This window comes from Chinchilla lanigera, unplaced genomic scaffold (assembly GCF_000276665.1).
Source record: "Chinchilla lanigera isolate Chin_1 unplaced genomic scaffold, ChiLan1.0 scaffold00036, whole genome shotgun sequence".
NCBI lineage: Eukaryota > Metazoa > Chordata > Mammalia > Rodentia > Chinchillidae > Chinchilla > Chinchilla lanigera.
The window spans coordinates 8,750,058-8,769,784 of record NW_004955437.1 but is presented as its reverse complement, the minus strand read 5'-3'; the positions used below and the strand labels follow the sequence as shown (position 1 = coordinate 8,769,784).

The 19,727-nt window shown below is 42.9% G+C and overlaps 1 protein-coding gene across 7 annotated transcripts in view; it reads right to left on the bottom strand.

Moving 5' to 3' along the window:
- Nucleotides 1-19,727, bottom strand: part of Ubr2 (ubiquitin protein ligase E3 component n-recognin 2) — a 102,489-nt gene that overhangs the window by 10,916 nt on the left and 71,846 nt on the right. For 6 of the 7 annotated variants that reach the window (XM_013516951.1, XM_013516953.1, XM_013516955.1 and 3 more), the window contains 15 exons: nt 18,732-18,834; nt 16,292-16,401; nt 16,098-16,178; nt 15,209-15,387; nt 14,416-14,615; nt 12,646-12,739; nt 11,509-11,670; nt 9,646-9,749; nt 8,794-8,872; nt 5,925-6,073; nt 5,494-5,549; nt 2,801-2,897; nt 2,502-2,569; nt 1,272-1,407; nt 378-468 (listed from right to left, as the gene is read on the bottom strand). In XM_013516951.1, the coding sequence (XP_013372405.1) occupies nt 378-468; nt 1,272-1,407; nt 2,502-2,569; nt 2,801-2,897; nt 5,494-5,549; nt 5,925-6,073; nt 8,794-8,872; nt 9,646-9,749; nt 11,509-11,670; nt 12,646-12,739; nt 14,416-14,615; nt 15,209-15,387; nt 16,098-16,178; nt 16,292-16,401; nt 18,732-18,834 (1,709 nt within the window). The remainder of the gene's footprint in view (nt 1-377; nt 469-1,271; nt 1,408-2,501; nt 2,570-2,800; nt 2,898-5,493; nt 5,550-5,924; nt 6,074-8,793; nt 8,873-9,645; nt 9,750-11,508; nt 11,671-12,645; nt 12,740-14,415; nt 14,616-15,208; nt 15,388-16,097; nt 16,179-16,291; nt 16,402-18,731; nt 18,835-19,727) is intronic. The other variant, XM_013516952.1, reaches the window with a different exon arrangement.

Below are 19,727 nucleotides of genomic sequence, written 5' to 3'. Positions count from 1 at the left end.
TGACTCCAACAGTATGTGATGTTCTAGTGATTTCACTTCTTCTGTCCCTGGATATCATCTTAAAGATATACTGTACCAACTCAGCTGGCATTTTGGAATTCCTAATGCGGCAACCTAGTTTAGCGAAGGACTTTCCCAAGTACATCTATCCCAAGTTGGTGCTGGAGTCACGCAGGAATCTTGGCGGTCACCACCTTTCCCTAAGATGTTTCCAACTGTGCCAGTGTGTCAAGGCCTTGCAGGCCAACCCTGTCTCTTTTCTTTTTCTAAACATGCTGACAGACAGCAGCTTCCCCTCGCTAACAAACGAACTCCTTCCGCACACTGACCCCCACTAACGTCCAGGGCAGCCTGTCACAGAAGGGTCACGGTCTCACCTTCCTGTACATTGGTGAAGTATTTTATACAAAGCAAGCACTGCTAACTCTTCTTCACCCGTGGGGTTTTCCTGATCCATGCCGTTCTCTTCTGAAAGATAAAACACCGCACATTGCAATTTCCCTGTGTTGTCGTTTACTCATGACTCGGGACAGACACAGCACCGAATCCTTCAAGTGTGAGTGCACGCTGATCCCCATCAGACTGAGCGCCAGCAGGTGCGCTGCGGGCAAACCAGCTCAGTGTCTCAAAACGTCTGGAAGCAGCAAGTAACAGAGCTCAGCGCCGGGCTCATGGGGACAGCAACAGATGTGTAAATTCAAACACAATTCTAAGGGGCTTGACTACTGTGATACTTGAATATTAATGAACTTAGGAAATAATAGTAAAGACATTGACACTGTTAGGGGATTTTAGCAGGAGAAAGAAATTTCTTTCCAAACTTTTTCATGGGACTTAACAGAAAAATAAGGTAGCCTAATTATATTATTCTCGGGGCTGGGGATTTAGCTCAACGACAAAAGCGCCTGCCTGGCAAGCGCAAGGTCGTGAGTTCGGTTCCTGGTACCGGAGAAAAACCAAAAAAAAAAAAAACAAAACCTAATTATATTATTCTCATACGCCTAACATCTGTCTCCTTTCTTTCCCTCCTCCTCTCTGTCTCTGAGACAGAGTCTCACAATCTCCCACCTCAGTGGGACTACAGGTGAGAAGCCCTGTGCCTGACTAATACTGTCTGTATTTATTTTAAGGGTTTATTAGTACGTGTTTGCATGACATAACGGTTACATTCCTTGTGGGGAGGTGGTGTATGTACGTAACCTGGTTAATACTTTTTGACCGAGAAAATGCAAGGACTTCCTTCCAGGTGTCGAGGGAAAGGCAGGACTTACCTGTACATGAGGTCAGTAAGATCTGTATGATGTGCGCCATAGTAACCAGGTGGAAGATGTGCAGGTCTCCAGTGCTAAGGCTGAGCCCTGAAAAATCCTGACACTGCAGGGCAGGGAAAGCGAGCACCAAACTCACCTAGACACCAGACACAGGACATCAGACACTGCTCCTCTCACGGTGAGACCGGTGTCACTGCCCCACTGCAGCCCTTCGGAGCTCAGGCCCCCGTAAGACATCTTTGCTCTTAGGGTGTACACCTCAGAAAATCTGCCAGAACTGGCTAAATCATGGACTTGAGAGATCAGGGGTCCCAGTGGGCCCCTTTCATCTCACTTATCCAGGGGTTCTTCCACACATAGCTTACTGCTAGCAACAAGAACACTTGGAATCTTTCCAGGCAATGAGTAATGGAAAAAGTATGGGTTTTGGATCAAGAAGAGACCTTGATACAAACCCCAGCATCTTTCCTATGAGCTTTTAGACAGGTCAATGTCGCCGAGAAGGCAGCGGACAGTGAAAGCCTCTGCTGGCCTCTGGCTGCTGGTAGGGGTGGAGGTGGTTGTGCAGTCCCAATGCAAGCACCCACAGCTGACACTGACTAGGAATACACTGCTCTAAGCTCTTTACAACGATCCACCCACTGAGCTGCGAAACGATGGAATGAGGCAGGGAGTAACTGACTTAGAGGAACAGAAGCTGAGGTCTGGAGATTAAGGGGACGGAATGTGAGACTGATCTGTGCGGCAGTGCATCTGTAGCCTGTGCAGGAGGACCCAGAAGAGGTGGGGCTGAAATTCACGACCAGGAGCACACCAGCCGCGTGTCCTGCCCCAGCGCACAAGCACCTCTCACTGAATCCTTAACAGGGGTTGTCTAGTCTCTGATTGGCATAACTGTCTGGACTTTCAAAAAGGCACAAAAATACTGTATGGGCCAGCAGCCACCCTAACTCTGCTGGTGTTCGTTTTATTCCTTTATAGCTTAAAAGCAGAGAGGTTAGGTTACCGACATGAGTCACAAAGCAAAATAAGGGAGGGAGGACATCTAGACATCCAGATCAGGTCTCTCTCTTAACTAGGGGCCTTAAAACACTGGGATACTCCTCAGGAAAGAATTCTACACAACATGGTAATCATATCCTAGACAACTCCTGTATCTCTCTACCCTACTCAAACCTAAACTCAAGCTCCGTAGTACAATAACAAGAACTTCATCTAGAAGATACCCACCAACAAATGAAACATGTCGATATCTAGTATGCACGGAATGTCATCATAACTGTCATTAGGTACCAATGCTAAAGATTTAAAGAAAAATATATTAGTACAGTTTAAGTGTCAACATTAAGTTACAATTCCTAAGATATAGTTTAAATTTTTCTTTTTGCAAGCTATATATAAATTTATGAGCTAGAGGTTCCGTAACAGTTCTACCAAATATTTCATTCATAACCGAGACATTACAATGCTAAAAACTATTTCAGATGAGGAATTACCATTACATACAAAGTACATCTATTAATACTCACATGCAAAAAGTTTACCAAAATGTCTCTGTACCACCGGAAGTGATGCCACCGTCCAATGTGCTGCTGCAAATCTTGTCAGTGACCTAAGACAATCATCCTGTAACAGAGAAAGGGACACAATTGTCAAAGAAGCCAAGCTGAGTGTGGTGGCACAAGCCTGTAATCCCAGCACTCAGGAGGCGGAGGCAGGAGGATCCCTGTGAGTTTGAGGCCAACATGGGCTACACAGTAAGTTCAAGACCAGTGGAAACTACGTAGCAAGACCCTGTCTAGAAAAAAGAAAAGAAGCCAATGAAGAAGCATGCCTCTTCTCTTGCAAATGCTGGTTCCAAGTACAACAGCTGCACATACAATCGAGTCTCTACAGGGGATGGAGTGGCACCCACGACCTCTCTCTTGACAATTCTCCAATAACGTGAGTGCAGGGGGACACTGCTATCAGGCTGCTCATAAACAGCAAGCTATGTCCTTGCCACGTGGTGCTGGGTTCTCCCTGAAAAGGAACTAAAATACCTGTACAGGGACCAGCAAAGGGCCAGCAACACATGCTCAGAGTGGCTGATGAGGCATTTCTTCTGTTTATTCTAGAGGTACTCTAAAACGTGGGAACTGTAAGAAATATTGGGGAAGCTATATAACAAAAGGACAGATCCAGAAATCAGGGTGTCTGCACCCATTCAAAACTGTTATGAAGAGTAAGTAATAATAAGAGGAAAGCTCTTGATTTTGAAAATCAGTTATGATCACGTATAAATAAAGATGGGCAAGGAAAGAGGTGATGAGATTTCTGTTCTTGTTTATTCTCTACCTTGCGCGCTTTCAGTAACGCTGTTTGATTAAGTACTACGGCTCTAGGTCTTGGTTTTGATGCTCCTCAAATGAGAATTCACCCTTCCTCTTCCAGCTCCCTGAAGCTTGAAGCCCTGGAGTCTGGGGAGGGAGGAGAAGAGGGGACGGAGGTGTCTCGGGGAAGCAGAGCTGGAAGAGCAGCCTGAAGCACAGAGGAAAGGAATATGCCCGAGTTCTGGGAGAACAGCACTTCGGATTCTATGTGACTCTACCTGACAGAACCATGGAGGTGGGAACCGGCAGAAGCTGATAATGGATAGGGTGTTTATAAAAGCATGAATATCCTCTCTCTCTGCTTTTGCTGTCTTCTGCCACCAGGAACTGTTGCCCCTCAGCCATGTTCCCCTCTGTCCTAGAGCCTGATTAGGGACTGAAACCTCTATAAACTATGAGCTAAATACACCTCTTTCCCGTTTAAAAATAAATAAATAAAAGCATGAATATGACCAGGGTTGCTTTTTGGAGGAAGCCTTCTGATCACATACAGGGAAGGGTGTAATTAGAAACTGCCTACTACAATCTAGGTAAGAAATGATATGGACCCAGGCATGGTGGTGCACGCCTGTAACCCCAGCACTCTGGGAGGCTGTGGCAGGAGGATCACAAGTTCAAGCCCAGCCTGGAAAACTCAGTGAGGTCCTTTATCAAAATAAAAAATAAGAAAAGGAATGGGGATATAGCTTAATGCAAAGGTCCTGGGTTCAATTCCAGGTATCTCTCTCTCTCATACACACAAATGGATGGAAAAGCCAAACAAGCAGAGGAATGGCAAGAAGTTAAGAGACTGCTATCCACTGGTACAAGGATGCAAATAAGTGCCTAGTCCACAGGACACATCCAACAGCATTTCCGTTTTCTGGTTTGGTCACCTGGCTGGATAGTCGTGACTAAGTCACAGAATACAGGGAGAGAAACTGATTTGCGTTATTAGACTTCAAGGTACTTTTAGAAGAGCCTGATGGGAAGCAAACAAATGAACATAGTTAACAGAGACCTGACCGAAGATGGAGTACAGACTGGAGATACACAGGTGGGAACCACTGGGCTCTCATTGCAGTCAGAGGCACAGATCAGGCTGCGCAGAGAGGAGCAGCACATGCCTGCGGGGCACAGGCAGAAGGCCGGGGGTTTAAAGACTGTGATAATTACAGGCTGAAGGAGGACGAGCACACAGAAAAGGAGCATCTGAAGCAAGAGGAAGAAAGCCAGGAGGGCCACACAAACCAAGACAGCAGGTGGGTCTCAGCAGGAAGCAAATGCACCTGGGCAGTGGGGGGCGTGTGACCCGTCAGACTCCGGCTACACGGTGAAAACGAGGGAGCCTGGTCAGAAAACGCCCTCCCCATCTTCCCGGCATGCAGTGCACGCAGCCTGACACCAACTTGCACGTACGTGCTCACGTGTTCTTATCACAGGTGTCAAATACAGCAGAGCATGTGTTCTGTTTTATATTTCCCATGATAGCATTAGAAATTCAAAAATAAGATCCCCTGTTTTTAGGTTTCCCCCTTCTTTTTTTTTTTTTTTTTTTGGTTTTTCTCTGGTACCGGGAACCGAACTCACGACCTTGCGCTTTGCCAGGCAGGCGCTTTTGCCGCTGAGCTAAATCCCCAGCCCCTTCCCCCTTCTTTTCAAGGGCTTAACCAATAGCTCTGGATGAAGAGGCATAGTTACTTCCAAAAATCTATTTCAAAGAAAAATTACAGACATTATTTCTTCTCTATCCTAATGGAAGATGAGTTTTACTCTGAAAAGAGTGAACACAAAGTTAAAGAATCAATTTCAGGTTTGAAAGTGTGATTTCCACCCCAGCCTCTCATGAATTGCACAAGCCAAGAACTTACCAGCCTGCAAGGCAAGGGACCAAACAGCGGCTTATCTTCATCACTCAGAATCCTTTCTGCACATTAAAAATAAAGAAGGTAAAACTTGTGTACATGTTACCAGAATTTTTAAAAAACTAGAACAGCCAATTCTTTCTGCAGAACTAGTTTTGGAATCTTTAAATCATCTCATGACAACTGACTTTGGAAGAAAAGTAAAAATAAACACAGCTTCCCTCAACTGACAAGACTATAACTATAGGAGAATGAGTTCTCTGTTGCTGTGGTTAATTTATAAATTAAGCTAACATTCTGTCGGCGCACTACACTTCTTGATTTTAAAGCTGTTTTTTCGTACTGTTGTCCACTTTAAACATCTGCTTAAAACCAAGATTCTATACACAATTCGTATCGACATAGGAACTGAAGAGAAACAGCTGTAAATCTCTTACCTATGCTCTGGATGGTGTATGCACAGCTACCCCAACACATTATGGGCACTCGGGGATCCTCTTCATTGGGGTGAACTTTTAGTCCCACCTTGTAGGTAGCAGTTCCAAATGTTGTTAGCATTTCCTTAATGCTCTCAGAGTAAGGGTTCCTACCATGAACACATACCGGATTAGCTCAGGACAATGTGTACATATCAATAAAACAGTTCAGGCTGAGCGGCTCTCTCTACTGGTGACAGCTGTATGCGAAGGGGTAATCAAAGAGAGCGACTGTCCTGGCCTAAAAGGAGTTTTGCTCTCGGGTTACAGGGGTGAGGTACAGGGGAGAAAACAGGGCAACAGGCAAACGGATAGAGTTAAAGGTGGGCTCCTATGCCGTCTCCTTCCCACCCCGAGGATGTCAGCAATGCACACCCACTGCCACCGAGACTGGTTTTATAGTGAGGCATCCTGGGTAAAAAGTTGCTCTACATATTGACATTTAATGTATTTATTTTTCATACCGACATTTTAGAGTCCCCAAGAAAGAGGTGGCAGCTTGGTCACCTTGCTGTGAAGCTCCTGGGAGAAAGCCGACCTGCCCACCAGTACCCACATAGCTTCTTAGTGCCTTCTTAGCTACCCAAGGAGTAAAAGACACCGAAGGACAGCAAAGAGATGGCAGGCCAAAACAGGAAGGGGAAAGCACTCAGGGGACAGAGACAGCCTGCAAACAAAATGAGAGGGTCAGTCTCAGGCCAATGCAGGAGACCAGTAGGACTGACCCTAGGAACATCCAAGAGCGGAAAAGGACCTAAGAGAGCACATAAAAAGTGCTCAGAGTGCTCAGAATTGAGGGACACAAACTTTGTTTTTAATTTTTTTTTTGTTTTTTTTCCAGTACCTGGAATCGAACTCATGACCTTGCGCTTGCCAGGCAGGCGCTGTGCCACTGAGCTAAATCCCCAGCCCCAGAGACACAAACTTTGAAGTTCAAAAAAATTTACTGAGAACTCAGCCAAATGCAGGAAAACGACTCATGTGCAAAGGAATGTCACAGAGAAATTTTACAGCAGTGAGGAAAGAAGATCCCAGTGGTGCCCAGAAGCAATAAAGTCACATGGGAATAGAAATGAGAATGGGGTTACTTCTCAATGGATGCCCGAAATTAATAAACAATGCTGTAAAAATCTAGACAAAAAATTCCTTCTAGCCGGAAGGGCTACTCCCGAGTTAGCAATCAGGCCATGGACATAATATACTTTACTTCACACATGAGGACGGGGCATCCAGGGAGCCTTCCTTAGGAATGTGTGAAGGGCGGTCCTGTGCAAAGGGAGTAAATCACGAAAGCAGAAGAGACATGAGCTAGGAAGCCAGAGGAGCGCAGCCAGCAGAATCTCCAGAGGACAGCGGTGGCCTCTCCCGACTGGTGTGGAAGGGCAACTGCCCGGCACCTGACAGATCTGCACCACTCAGGGAAAAAAACGCCCCCAGTACATGGACAGAAAACCAAGTGCAAGAAAAAAAACAAAACAGTACCAACGAAGGAAAGACACAGCTGTACAAGAAAGGGGACATAATTACTCAACTTACATCCAAAGACACTGAGGTTTTTTGTTTCTGCTGCTATTTTGTTTTTTTTTTTTTTTTTACACAGGGTCTTGCTATGTAGTTCAGGGTGGCCTTGATCTCACTATGTAGCCCAGGTTGGTCTCAAACCTGCTGCAATCCTTTTGCCTCAGCCTCAGGAGTGCTGGGTTTACAGGTGGGCACCACCAGGAACACAGTTATATTGTAAAGACCAACAACTGACTTAACCAAAAATTGTGCAGTAATTTACTAGCCAAAAGAAGGAGAATGCTGATTAGAAATGTGGAAGTCAATACTAGAAAAGCCAAAATGACAAGGCTGGGGTAGGGAGGAGTACGGACGGAGGCTGAAGACTGATGCTTTTCTGTTAAGCCTTCCAGTTCTGACCGAGTTACTAAGCCTAGCCCAGGCTCAGCTCCCAGCGGCTTTACATGCTCCTGCCACCTTGCCCTTATGACAGCTAGGAGCCATCCCCACTTTACAGATGAGGTACAGAGAGGTTCAGCAACTTGCTCAAAGTTGCACAACTACGAAGCACTGGTGTTGGGAACTGAACCAACTAGTCTGGCTCCAAAATCTAAGCTCTACTTTGTAAATGGGGTACAACAGGAAAGAAGATACTCTGATTTTGATCCCAGGTTACTAGCAGTTTGGCGGATCCAAAGGTGGAAGTAAGAAGCCGCAAGGAAAGAGGATGTGGTGAGGAAGTGGAAAAGTTTGATTTAGACTTTGATGTGGTGTGAAAGAGAGACAGACACATAGAGTAGCAGGCTGTCAGAGAGGCGTGGCAGGAAGGACCGGGGAAAGTTAAACCAGCCACAGGCCACCTGACACTGACAGATCTTCCCAAGTTTTTTCCCCAGTAAATTTTTCCAGTGAATTTTTTGAACTGCTGTTTTGGCCTGCTGTCTATCGGCTTACTCCACTTTTCTTTTATAATATACCTCAATAAATATAACCACAAATGCTTAACCTCAGAATTTGGGCTGAGTGTCCTACAACATTTTACTCTACAGTTTGCCAAATCACAGTCCTCCTAACTAATTTGATTTTGCATTTCAAGTGGGCCGAAGGTGAGAGAATAAAGGGCGAGGCATGGTGGTACATGCCTGTAATCCTAGAACACAGAAGGCTGAAGCAGGAGGATCAAATAAGGTTTAGATCAATGCCTGGCTACATGGTGAGTTCAAGGCCAGTGTGGATTATACAGTGGGACCCTGTCTCAAAAAACAACAACAAAAGCAAAACGAAACAAATAAAAACAGAGGGGAAAGGAAAGAGAGAATAGTGTACTTACTTAGGTTGAAAATCAGGCCTGAAACCTTCAGGGAGCTGTAACTGATCCATGTTCTTTGAATTCTTTGAAGAGGCAGTATCTACAGAAACAGGCATTTTATTCCATTATTCAAATTGTAATATTTCTATATATTTCAGTTATGTGAGTAAAAAAATTTAAAAACAGGAAAAAATTCTCATTAATAAGAATTGCATAATAGCAATATAAAGCATGAGGCATTAGTGCTGTTGACCAAAGCATTTTCTAGTCCATGTGCTGCTGAAGGGAGCAGGACCAGAGCATTTTCTTCAGCTGCCTGTGCTTTTTTCCTTATAAAGAGCCACTAGGACACGAAGGAAATGCTGCTGTTTTGTTCCTGTGGAAGCCGATGACACAAATCTGCTCACACTACTTTCCCTTGAGTCCTAAGTGCAGTGCGGTCCATGAAACTTGGGAAGCTTTGGGTGCTGCGCACAGTAACGTGCACCGGCACGAGACTAGAGGTGCCGTCAGCCTCAGTCCCCGCTCCGCGGCCGGGAGGCTCCACCCAGGGCGGCGGGTGTGTGTGTGGGTGTGGGGTGTGTGGGGTGTGGTGGTCATGCCCAACCTTGCAGCTGTGCGCTTTCCAGGGATGAAGAACAATGTGGTGAAATCAAACTCTATGTACTGAAACAAGGAAAATCAGAAATACCAACTTTTTATTTACTTTTTCCTATTAATCTTTTATTTTGCTCTTCAAATTATCTTTTGTTGTGTTGCTCATGTAGAAAATGTACCGAATTTTTAAATGAAAGTTTTCACTTTTAAATACTTTAAAATAATTTCGTCTGGAAATAGTTCAGAGAAAAAAGAAAGCAGGTTACCAGCACTTACTGGGAGCATTTTCTTCTTTCCTCAGACTCTGTAGTGCTTTTATTTGCTGAGATACTGTTCTAACCCACTCAGTCAGATTTGGTTGGTCTGAAAAATTTAACCTGCTAGAAAAGATCATGAAGAACATTTAATACTCTACTGTTGTTGTTTAGTTTAAGACACAAAAAATTTGTTAAACTGTCACAGATGCAATACTTTAGACACACTTCAAGTATTAAAAAAAAAAGGCTAGGAAAAATCTGTTGCATTAGAAAAAAGTCAGACCAGATATAGACCAATGGCAATGAAAGTATATTGTCAAAAATGATGCTAATAATGTTAAAAATTTCATTTTTCATTCTAGAATTTGCTAAAATTTCTTAAATATAACAATTAGCAGCATCACTCATGTTTAGCAAGTGCTTATTATGTGACAAGCTCTTAGAAGAGCACTTTACTGTAACCATATTACAGTATTAGATTTAATCCTCAAAATATCCCTAGAGATAGGCTGTCTTTTTTTTTTTTTTAGGCTGTCTTTACTGTTTGCATTTTACAGATGAGAAAAATGAGGTTTAGAGCAATGCACTGTAAGGCCATAGGAGCCGGGCTCTGTCAGGGCCAACTCAGCCCTGACGGACTCTTTAAAGGTTGTGTTTTTTCTGTAACTGCCTCAAACTACGACTCTCTTGGGAAGAACACCCCAAAATGGAACCACCAAAGTGACAGGTGAAATCCAACCAAGGTAATTTCTTAATATGGAGCTAATCCTTAATTTAACAATGAGTGATTTCTTATCAGTTCAAAGGCAGGAGGACATCAGCACCATGATACCCTTTCATGGTTTTAAAAAGCATGAGTTACCAATGAAGCCCACTAGTATTTTAATATTATTTTGTGGTAGCATAGAAGACTAGGACATCGAAGCTTGAACCCCTGAAATTAAAGAGAAAAACCTGACTTTGCTTTGAACTGAATCCAAGTAACTGGACAGAAATAATGATTCATATTCATAAAACTTAAATTGATACAATTTGAATATCCTGTATGGGAGTATTTGAAATCAGAAAGACGTATTTTGGATTTCAGAGAGTTTCTGACTCTGGAATATTTGCACAAACTCCATCAGTTGAGCACTCCCAGTCAAAACCCGAAATACAAACTGCAATAAAATCTAAGATGTTTTGCCGTTATACAGATGCACTGGGGACTTCGGATGTGTATGTGCACTTGTAAGGTGGGCAACACAGTCCTAAAACTCAGAGTTTAGATCTCAACAGGAGACAGCACCATGTTCATACATAAAAGGGCTGTATCCAATACTTCTATTGTCTAAAAGTATCCCAAGTTATGAAATGACAGGAAAGCTGGGCATGGTGGTACATGCCTGTAATCCCAGCACTCGGGAGGCTGAGGCAGGAGGATTGTTTTGAGTTCGAGGTCAGCCTGGGCTACAAAGTGAGCTCAAGGCCAGCCTGAACTGCATAGCAAGACCCTGTCTCAAAAAGACAAAAAAAAAAAGAAAAAAACTATTCAACTGTTGGGTTGCTCCATCTCAACTTCTCAGTTTCGCGAGCATCTTTACAAAGCATGAGGATGGTATTTAAAGGAAGTTCCCTAAAATCAAAGAAGACAGTTTTTGAGAATACATAGGCATTTTATATGTTCCATAGCATTTATGGGTGAGTAAGAAACTATTAAGTATGGCCTATTCCTCTCTAGAAACCAAAATCAGATTGTACCTATTGTCAGAATGATCAAATATGAAGGCCGGAGAGAATCTGGGAAACGTGCAACTGCACAGGCTGTTTCCCCCCGGCTTATTAATTTCATCACTTCAGAGCAAACGTGCTTTGTTTCAAGGTGTTTTGAGCCCAAGTTTACCTGCCGAAAACACTCCTCGGAGGCAGCAGCAGAGGAATAACAGTATTGCTCAAGCACTCGCACAGCGGGCAGAGGAACTCTCCGCTCTCTACGTCATAGCTCGTATGTATGCGTAATCTTTGCTGCCTTCTCTGCTCTTTAGCTTGAACGGAATCAAAATACCTTTACAATTAGAGAACACGTGGTATCAAAAACAATGGCATTTATTTCAGTGACAGTCACAAGCTGCAGCATTTTAAATCATTTCCACAAGTACTACAAAAAGAACTAGATTATTTGTAATACTTGGTATTATGACGTTTGAGTTGTTTTCATAACCAAAATGGATTTAAGGAGACAACAAAACTGACTTGCAAATAAGCATGTGGAAATCAGTAACGGAAATGTCCTCCTGCTGTTGTTGCCTGGGGACTTCTCCAGGGCCGGGCTGCTCGCCCAGGGCGGCTGCGAACGGCTCCAGGAGCACAGCGCTCAAATGACAGCACTGGCTGACTGGCTTTGCAGAGGTACAGAAAGCACTGCGGGAGAACAAGTGCTGGCTTATCCCACCTTACACAGGGAATCGCTACAATGTTTGGAAATAAACAGGGACTCATCAAGAGCTGTTCATGTTGGACCCTCAGAAAGGCAACATTATTTTTCTTTTCGAGGATTTATTGCATCATAAAACACCTTTATCCTCTTCTAGTTTTCATTTTTTTTTGTACTGGTAATCAAACTTATGACCTTGTGCTGAGCTATATCCCCGGCTCTCGTTTGTTACTTAATACAGATTTACTCCCTTGTTTGGAGGGATAAACAGACTATGCTATAAAGCAACATTAAAAGATTTCTGATGTACTCCGAAGTTTGGGTTTGTGTTTTGGTACTGGGAATTGAACTCATGACCTCACGCTTCCCAGGCAGGTGCTATAGCACTGAGCTACATATATCTCTGGCCCTACTCTGCAGTTTTAAATAACTTTTTTACATCTATGACAAAGCAAATCACTTTTGTTATTTATTAGGCAACAATATGGATTTATTTGGTCAATACTGTTAGTTCTTTTCCCTTTTATCTAGAATGGAATTTCATTAAAATTTTAATTTTGGATCTCTGGTAAGTTTCGCTTGACTAATATTAAGAATATAAATTACCTCTGCCAACAATGGGCATGCATAATGTGCCCACAGCTACCAGTGTGTGTCCCACAAGACAGGTCCGGGTGCATGAATAACGGATCGTGTTTTTCTGCATTAAAAAACAAAACAAAACAAATTTAACTCGCCTATAATAAATGTGTAACTTTAAATTTGCGAAATCTTTGATAAGAACTTATAAATAAACTTGAAATGAAATGCTAGTTTATTCCTTGTATTTAAAGTATCAGTAATTTATGCAAGACCCTGGATTATTTAGAAAGCAAAATGACAAGAAAATATCTAAGTCCATGCCAGGGGAAAAAAAGTAATTCAGAGTATTGCGTTTGGGTACTAATGTTTATATTCAAAGGAGAGGAAAAATGAAGACAAACAACATGGATGGCCGACTTCTTTTGGAGTTTTTAAAATTCTCTAAATAAATTAGTATAAACTGAAAGTTACCAGCACTCTATTAAGAATGACTCAAGTTTCAATTTCCTTTATATAGCTGAACAATGCAAATGTTACATAATAAAGTATATTATAATATAAATTATGAAGACCTTTTCTTCAGGAAGTCATCGATCACATAGGACACTGTATCTTCGGCTTGCATTTGTAAATCCCCCAGTTCAAAAAGCCCTTTTGGTTTGTTTCGTCTACGGCCATACCACCCTGAATGCGCCCGATCTCTGGTTTGTTTGGTTTTGGAGACAGTCTTGCTATGTAGTTCAGGATGGCTTTGAACTAGCAGCAATCCTCCTGTCTCAGTCTCCCAAGTGCTGGGATTACAGGTGTGTACCACCCGGATCCAAAGAACTATTTCTGAAGATAAAGCAGGCCAGTCTTTCATAGCTAGCATGCTGCAGAGTCACACTGAGATGACCTTCTTCACAGAGGAAGGCAACCCTGCTCGAATGCTCTTTCTATCCTACGTGGTGAGAAGCTCCGCCTCACAAAGTGCTAAGTTCTAAGACACAGTTCCTCCTTGAAGCAGTGTACTGTCATCACCCACAGGCACATGTGTGTTTTCAGCAGACAGAAAGCAAGCTGAGTAAAGGTGTACAGTCCAGACTGCTCAAGGGGAAGAAGCTACTGAACTCCCCAGGCCACTGGAAGAGGCCCCTAACTCTTATACCTCTCAGAAAACTGGTGCACTCAAGTCAGACCTTGCTCCGGGGTGGCCCGCAGCCAGTTACTTCTCAGTGTCGGGGCACACAGTGTGAGCTTCCCCTGGGCTCCAGGAGGCCTTTGGGAAATGTACTACAACTCAAACCTACTTCCTTTCCCTGGATGCTGACCTCCACCTCCCCCTGTGAATGTCCAGCACAGCAATCTGTATCAAGGCTGCTTTCTGGGGACCCTATCTGTGACAGTGTCACTATCCTATATTGGAACCTGGCTCCAGACTCGCTTTTCACATACATCTCTGCAGCACTGCTCCTGAGCAGCGTGGCTCTACCCACAAGATGACACAATTGCTCTTATTCAATGTCAGCAAGTGCTGAGGACTTCCCAAGTGTGCTGGAAGATAGGAAAGCCTGTTAGGTACCCAAGTGTGTGAATGTTACATCACAAAGCAAAGTTTTTCTTTGAACCCTTACTATGTATTTAACAGCTGTGTGAGTCGGGGGTGACCCTTAACCTTCTGGAGTAGTCATCATGTGGGTGATCCCATGGATGAGCCTATGGAGTTGTTATTAGGTTAACGAAGGCTCCTCATTAACACCAATCACACTGGCTGGCAGTCATGAAGAGGAGGATGAAGACCCAGTTATGACTTACCTGGATCCTGAACAAATTTACTTCTGTTTTTTGATAGTACAGTTGATCTTTGGACAAATGCTGCCAAGACCATGGCTTTACTTTCCACGTTAACTTCTTGCTCCTCTTGACATAATATACAGGTGACAAATTGTTTGTGTTCAGGGACCTGTGTTTGTGCTGGGCCCAAGGCTGTAAGGGTCATACCTGAAACAACCGGGCTGCGACAAAAAATGTCAGGAGTGAATGAATGGGCCTAGGAAGTTTCTATGTAAGTATCAAACACTAGACTCCAGGATTATTTTTTTGGCCTTTTTGAGACAGGGTCTCGCTATGCGGTTCAGGCTGGCCTTGAGCTCACTTTGTAGCCCAGGCTGGTCTTGAACTCGCAATGATCACCCTGCCTCAGCTTCCTGAGTGCTGGGATTACAGGTGTGTGCCACCATGCCCGGCTTTCAGAATGTACACATTTAAAACATGGTTCTGGTGGCTTGAATCATGAAAGTCTTTCCCATGTATTAACTTCCCAGCAATCCACTATGCACCTCAGGCATTAGATGCTGTGCCTTTATTCCTTTGTGACTGTCAAATCTGGTGTCAAAAATACCATTTTAAGTGTACACATGAATTAACTAGCTTACCTACAGTCAGAACTTTCTAAAGGTAGCTTCTTTAACTGGAGGCCACAAAATTTACCTATCAATTCTAATAAATTACTTTAGGATTAAAAATGTACTTATAAGGAATAAAAGTAGTATCACTTAGGTGCGAACCACTGACCAGGAGATTAAAAACCCCAGGGTACTTTCTTCACCTGTTGTTAAGAATGGTGGAGGAAGAGCCATCTAGTTCTAGCGTTTGCTGAAAGAGCTCTTTGTTCTCATCGATAAAGTGCCGCTGCATCTCAGACATCTGGGCCATGATCTTTTCTCTTCGAAGTCTGGCAATTTCAGCTTTTCTTTTCCTCTCAGCTTTGTCTTTGTCTCTTGAATTCTGAAATTATGATTTATTCAATTATACCATTAGATGTTAAATGCACATTTTTCCTGAAAGCAGAAGTATCTTCATTGTAAGTACCAATTAAAACTGTTCTATAATCTTTCTTGAACAGAAGATTTTTTCTTTTTTTTTTTTTTGGAGATAAGGTCTTGCTATGTAGCCCAGGCTGGCCTTGAACTCAGTGATCCTCCTGCCTCAGCCCCCTAGAGTGCTGGGATTTTGGCATGCACCACCATGCCCAGCAAACAGAAGAAAAGATTATTAACCTAACATACTTTATAAAAAAGAGCAAACCAAACCAAAACGTAAAGTAAAAAATTGCCACACAAATAAATAATGGGACTTTTCTTGGAATTTAAATGTTTGCAAATAGTATCAACTTACTATAGTTTTCAGTATTAGCATACTTTATACTTTTTTCCTTATTTTTGCACAGCTTGAGGTTGAATTCAGAACCTTGAGCATGTCAGGCAAGTTCTCTACTGATGAACTACAAGTGCAGCCCCACACACCTTACTCTTCTTTTTTTGTGGTACTCTGAACCAGGACCTTTGCACCGAGCTACATCCTCAGCCTTTACTTTTTATTTTATTTTGAGATGGGGTCTCACTAAGTTGCTAAACTGCCTGGGTTGGGCTTGAACTTGAGATCCTTCTGCCTCAGCCTCTGCAGTGCTGGGATTGCTCAGTGCACACTTCTTGTACCTCCTCCATTATGGCTCCTTCTGCCTCTGCCACGGGACTGCTAGAGGAACTCTTTCTTATCTTCTTGATTGCATTAAAAGTCTACCAGAAAAAAAGAAAGTATCAGTCAGCCTCATATTATGAAGCACTGCAACGTACAGGTAACAAATATCCAATACTCCTTACAAACAGCAGAGCAATGCACCAACTGCTACCTTTAATATCCACCGAATCATGTCTTTGTGGACCTCCAGGGAGGGAGCGTTCTGTAGTGTCTCCAACATGGCCAGGATGCTGGGAGAGTTGTTCGGTGCTTCTCCAGGCTCTAAGGTGGAGAGCGAGAAAGGCACAGTAACAAAGTGAGCGCGCCTGCACAGTGCTTAGTCCCAGGCACCACGTTCTCGTAACACCTGTGAAGCACCCTTCGCAGCACTGCTTGTTAGACAGTCTCAACACCTGAGAACACGATGCACTCATACTTTACAAACATGTTTAACCCTAGAATTCTTTAGCATTAAGAACTGAATTCTTACACCTAATTATTTTAACATAGCCTCTAGCAATATTAAATAAAAATTCAGCTTAAAAACCCCCCAAAACTGCCCTACCCAAGAGTTTATGTCTAAGAAAACCAACTAAAATTATGGAGATACAAATATGCATAAATATATCAGTTTCCTTGGAACTTTTCTTCAATAAAAGCTACATTCAAAGTAAGGTAAATTTCTTCCCTTTATGAATCCACTGCTTCTTTATTTGAAGAAAAAATATAAAAGTCAAGTCCATATTCTCCAAAGTATATTTACTCCAATACTAGCTAATTCAGTTTGTGGCCAGAAATGTCCAGCTGCTGATTTTCTTGAGTTATGTGCTGCTATTCCGGCAAATGTGCTTCTTTCGAACTCTGTCATTTTTAATATTCTCCCTGACTGAAAGTTCTATGGTTATGCATTAGGGATCTGTCTCTAGATAAGGGAGCGGTTTCTCTGCAAACAAACACATATATTATCTCATTTAGATAATGTTTCAAAAGAAGGAAGAGTAATGGCCAGAGAAAATGATGCCTGCTTAAGACAGACGGACAGGAGAGAGAAGCCGGCCTCTCCTCGTGGCAGGGGCGGGTCGGGAGTGGGTACAGTTATCCCAGGGACAGCACTGACAGGGGTGGCGAAGGCACAGCGTCCATGCGTGGCCGGCGACGGTGCAGAGCGCAGGGAAAGCTGCACCCGCTGAGACAGCCTTTGGTGGGGGCAGCCAGTGCCCCGCTGCACGCCTTTACTTGGAAAGGCAGAAGAGAAAACTTGGGATTCAGCGGCAAACAGGACAACCTCCTCCCTGTTGTTCAGGACAACACGACATTCTCATGGTCCTTGTCATGCAGGAGGAAATGGCACTGAGGACAGTGACAGGAATAACCCTTTTCCAGAAACTCGTAACCCTTATCGCTGCACCACAGATCACCTAGAAGCACCCTAGCAGGTGGCTGGCTGCAGGTCTGAGCAGGGCAAGGGTGACCGAGCCTGGGCTCCTCCTGCACCAGAAGGCACGGTGGGGCCCGAACACGCATGGGGCCGGGCGAGAGCAGCCCGGAAGCGGACAGCGTGGCTCCGCATTGGCCGGATGCACTCCCGTCCGAGTGTCAGAGGAATAATCACCATCACCAACTCTTCAACAGCCAGTAAAGAATGCAGAAGTAGTGCTGTCGTACCAAGTCTGCACCAACAGGAAAGCTTCACGGTACCACCACCGAAGGTGATTACTGACCCAACTGCTTAGGGTAAAATAAAGACAACATTTTTCTTTCTTTCCATGGTACTGGGGATGAACCCAGGACCTTGCACATGGTAGGAAAGGGCTCTACCAGCGAACACTGTGATGTCTGTAATACATGGTTCAAAAAGTGTGCGAATATAAAAGCTAAAATACCACAACACTATTGAACTTAGTGCTAAGTATATGGATGCTTTACTGTACATCTCTCTTTCAACTGGTCTAATATGTTTACAATTTTTAAAAATAAAAAGCTAGGAAAAACATCTCCCTGGCCTTCTTAAAAAAAAAATAAAGCCACCTTATTTTATATAAAATGAGAATCCAATCTTCTAATAGTTACTTTTCTTATTTTCAATACTGTAACCTCTTATTCTGACAGCACACTTTGTGTTTTTAAAAGTTTATCCTAGAGACAAATGTGCTGCACCAATTTCAAAATAAGAACTCAGCTTTTTGCTGCTTATGAAATAAAACTTAGTAACTGAAGTATGCATAGGTCCTGCTGTGCGTGTGTCTGGGGAGTAAACCCGGGGCCTTCACAATGAGCTGCGTTTCCACCTCTTTGTTTTTTATTTTGAGACAGGGTCTTGCTAACTTGCTAAGTTGCAGATTGGGCTCGAACTTCCGATTTGCCTGCCTCTGCCTCCCAGAGTGCTGGGATTACAGGCGTAGGTGTGCAGCACCGTATCTATCTGGTCCTATGTATTTTTTTATAACAAGATCTAATATAGAACTTTCATTATACAGATGAATACATGTAGCCTCAAATATATGGATTCAGTATTACCCAATTTAGAGCCTATATGACCAAACAAAAGAGGTTATAAGTGATTATTTAAAATTACATATTTTGAGTTAGTTTAGAAAAAAGTATATACATACTTGAAATCTTCTGAGAGAAGGTAAATGTTACTACATGCTCTTCCATGGCATTCTCTAAATGTTGTTTTTCTTCTTGTAGTGCCATTCCAATTAAATGTAACACCTCAAATAAAATATGTTTTGTAACTTTTAGTAAAAAAAAAAAATTCAGGTATGTATTTTTATAAGAAGTAATAAAAAGAATTAGTACTCAAAAATAAATTAACCTATTAAAGATTAAATGTACTAAAACATTTAACATTAATTCTTACTAAATTCAAAGATCAAAGATCATTTTCTAATAAAAATTCTTGGCAAAGAAAACAAAATTTTCCATTTTTGTGAGGAACAAACTTCAAGTCAAATTCTTAATTTAAGCTACAGTTACCTGCAGGTGTGACCAAGCAATTCCTTTTTTTTTTTTTGGTCTTTTTGAGCTAGGTCTTGCTATGCAGTTCAGGTTGGCCTTGAGCTCACTTTGTAGCCCAGGCTGAAACCTCGCAAGGATCCTCCTGATCCTCCTGCCTCAGCCTCCCGAGTGCTGGGATTACAGGCGCGTGTCACCACGCCCAGGACAGAGCATTTCCCACAATATCTCACTTTCATACCTCTACTAAGGTCTTGAGAAAATCTAACAATCACTGGCCAAATAAATACATAGCTTAAGGCGCCTATCATACGATTATTCAGCCTGCTGACACTACCTAGTTCAATTTCACTTTTTAAGGACTAAATCTTTTTTTTTTTTTTTTTTTTTTTTTTTTTTGGTTTTTCTCCGGTACCGGGAACCGAACTCACGACCTTGCGCTTGCCAGGCAGGCGCTTTTGCCGCTGAGCTAAATCCCCAGCCCCTTAAGGACTAAATCTTAATAATCAGAAAAAGAGACATACTTTTTCTCTAATGCCAGTTCATGAAAATGTTTATAGTTCTTAGCATATCTCAGAATAAAGTTCCTTACCAGATTTGTAAGAAAACACCCAACTACACTGCACCTATTTGTATTTTTACTGCTCGTA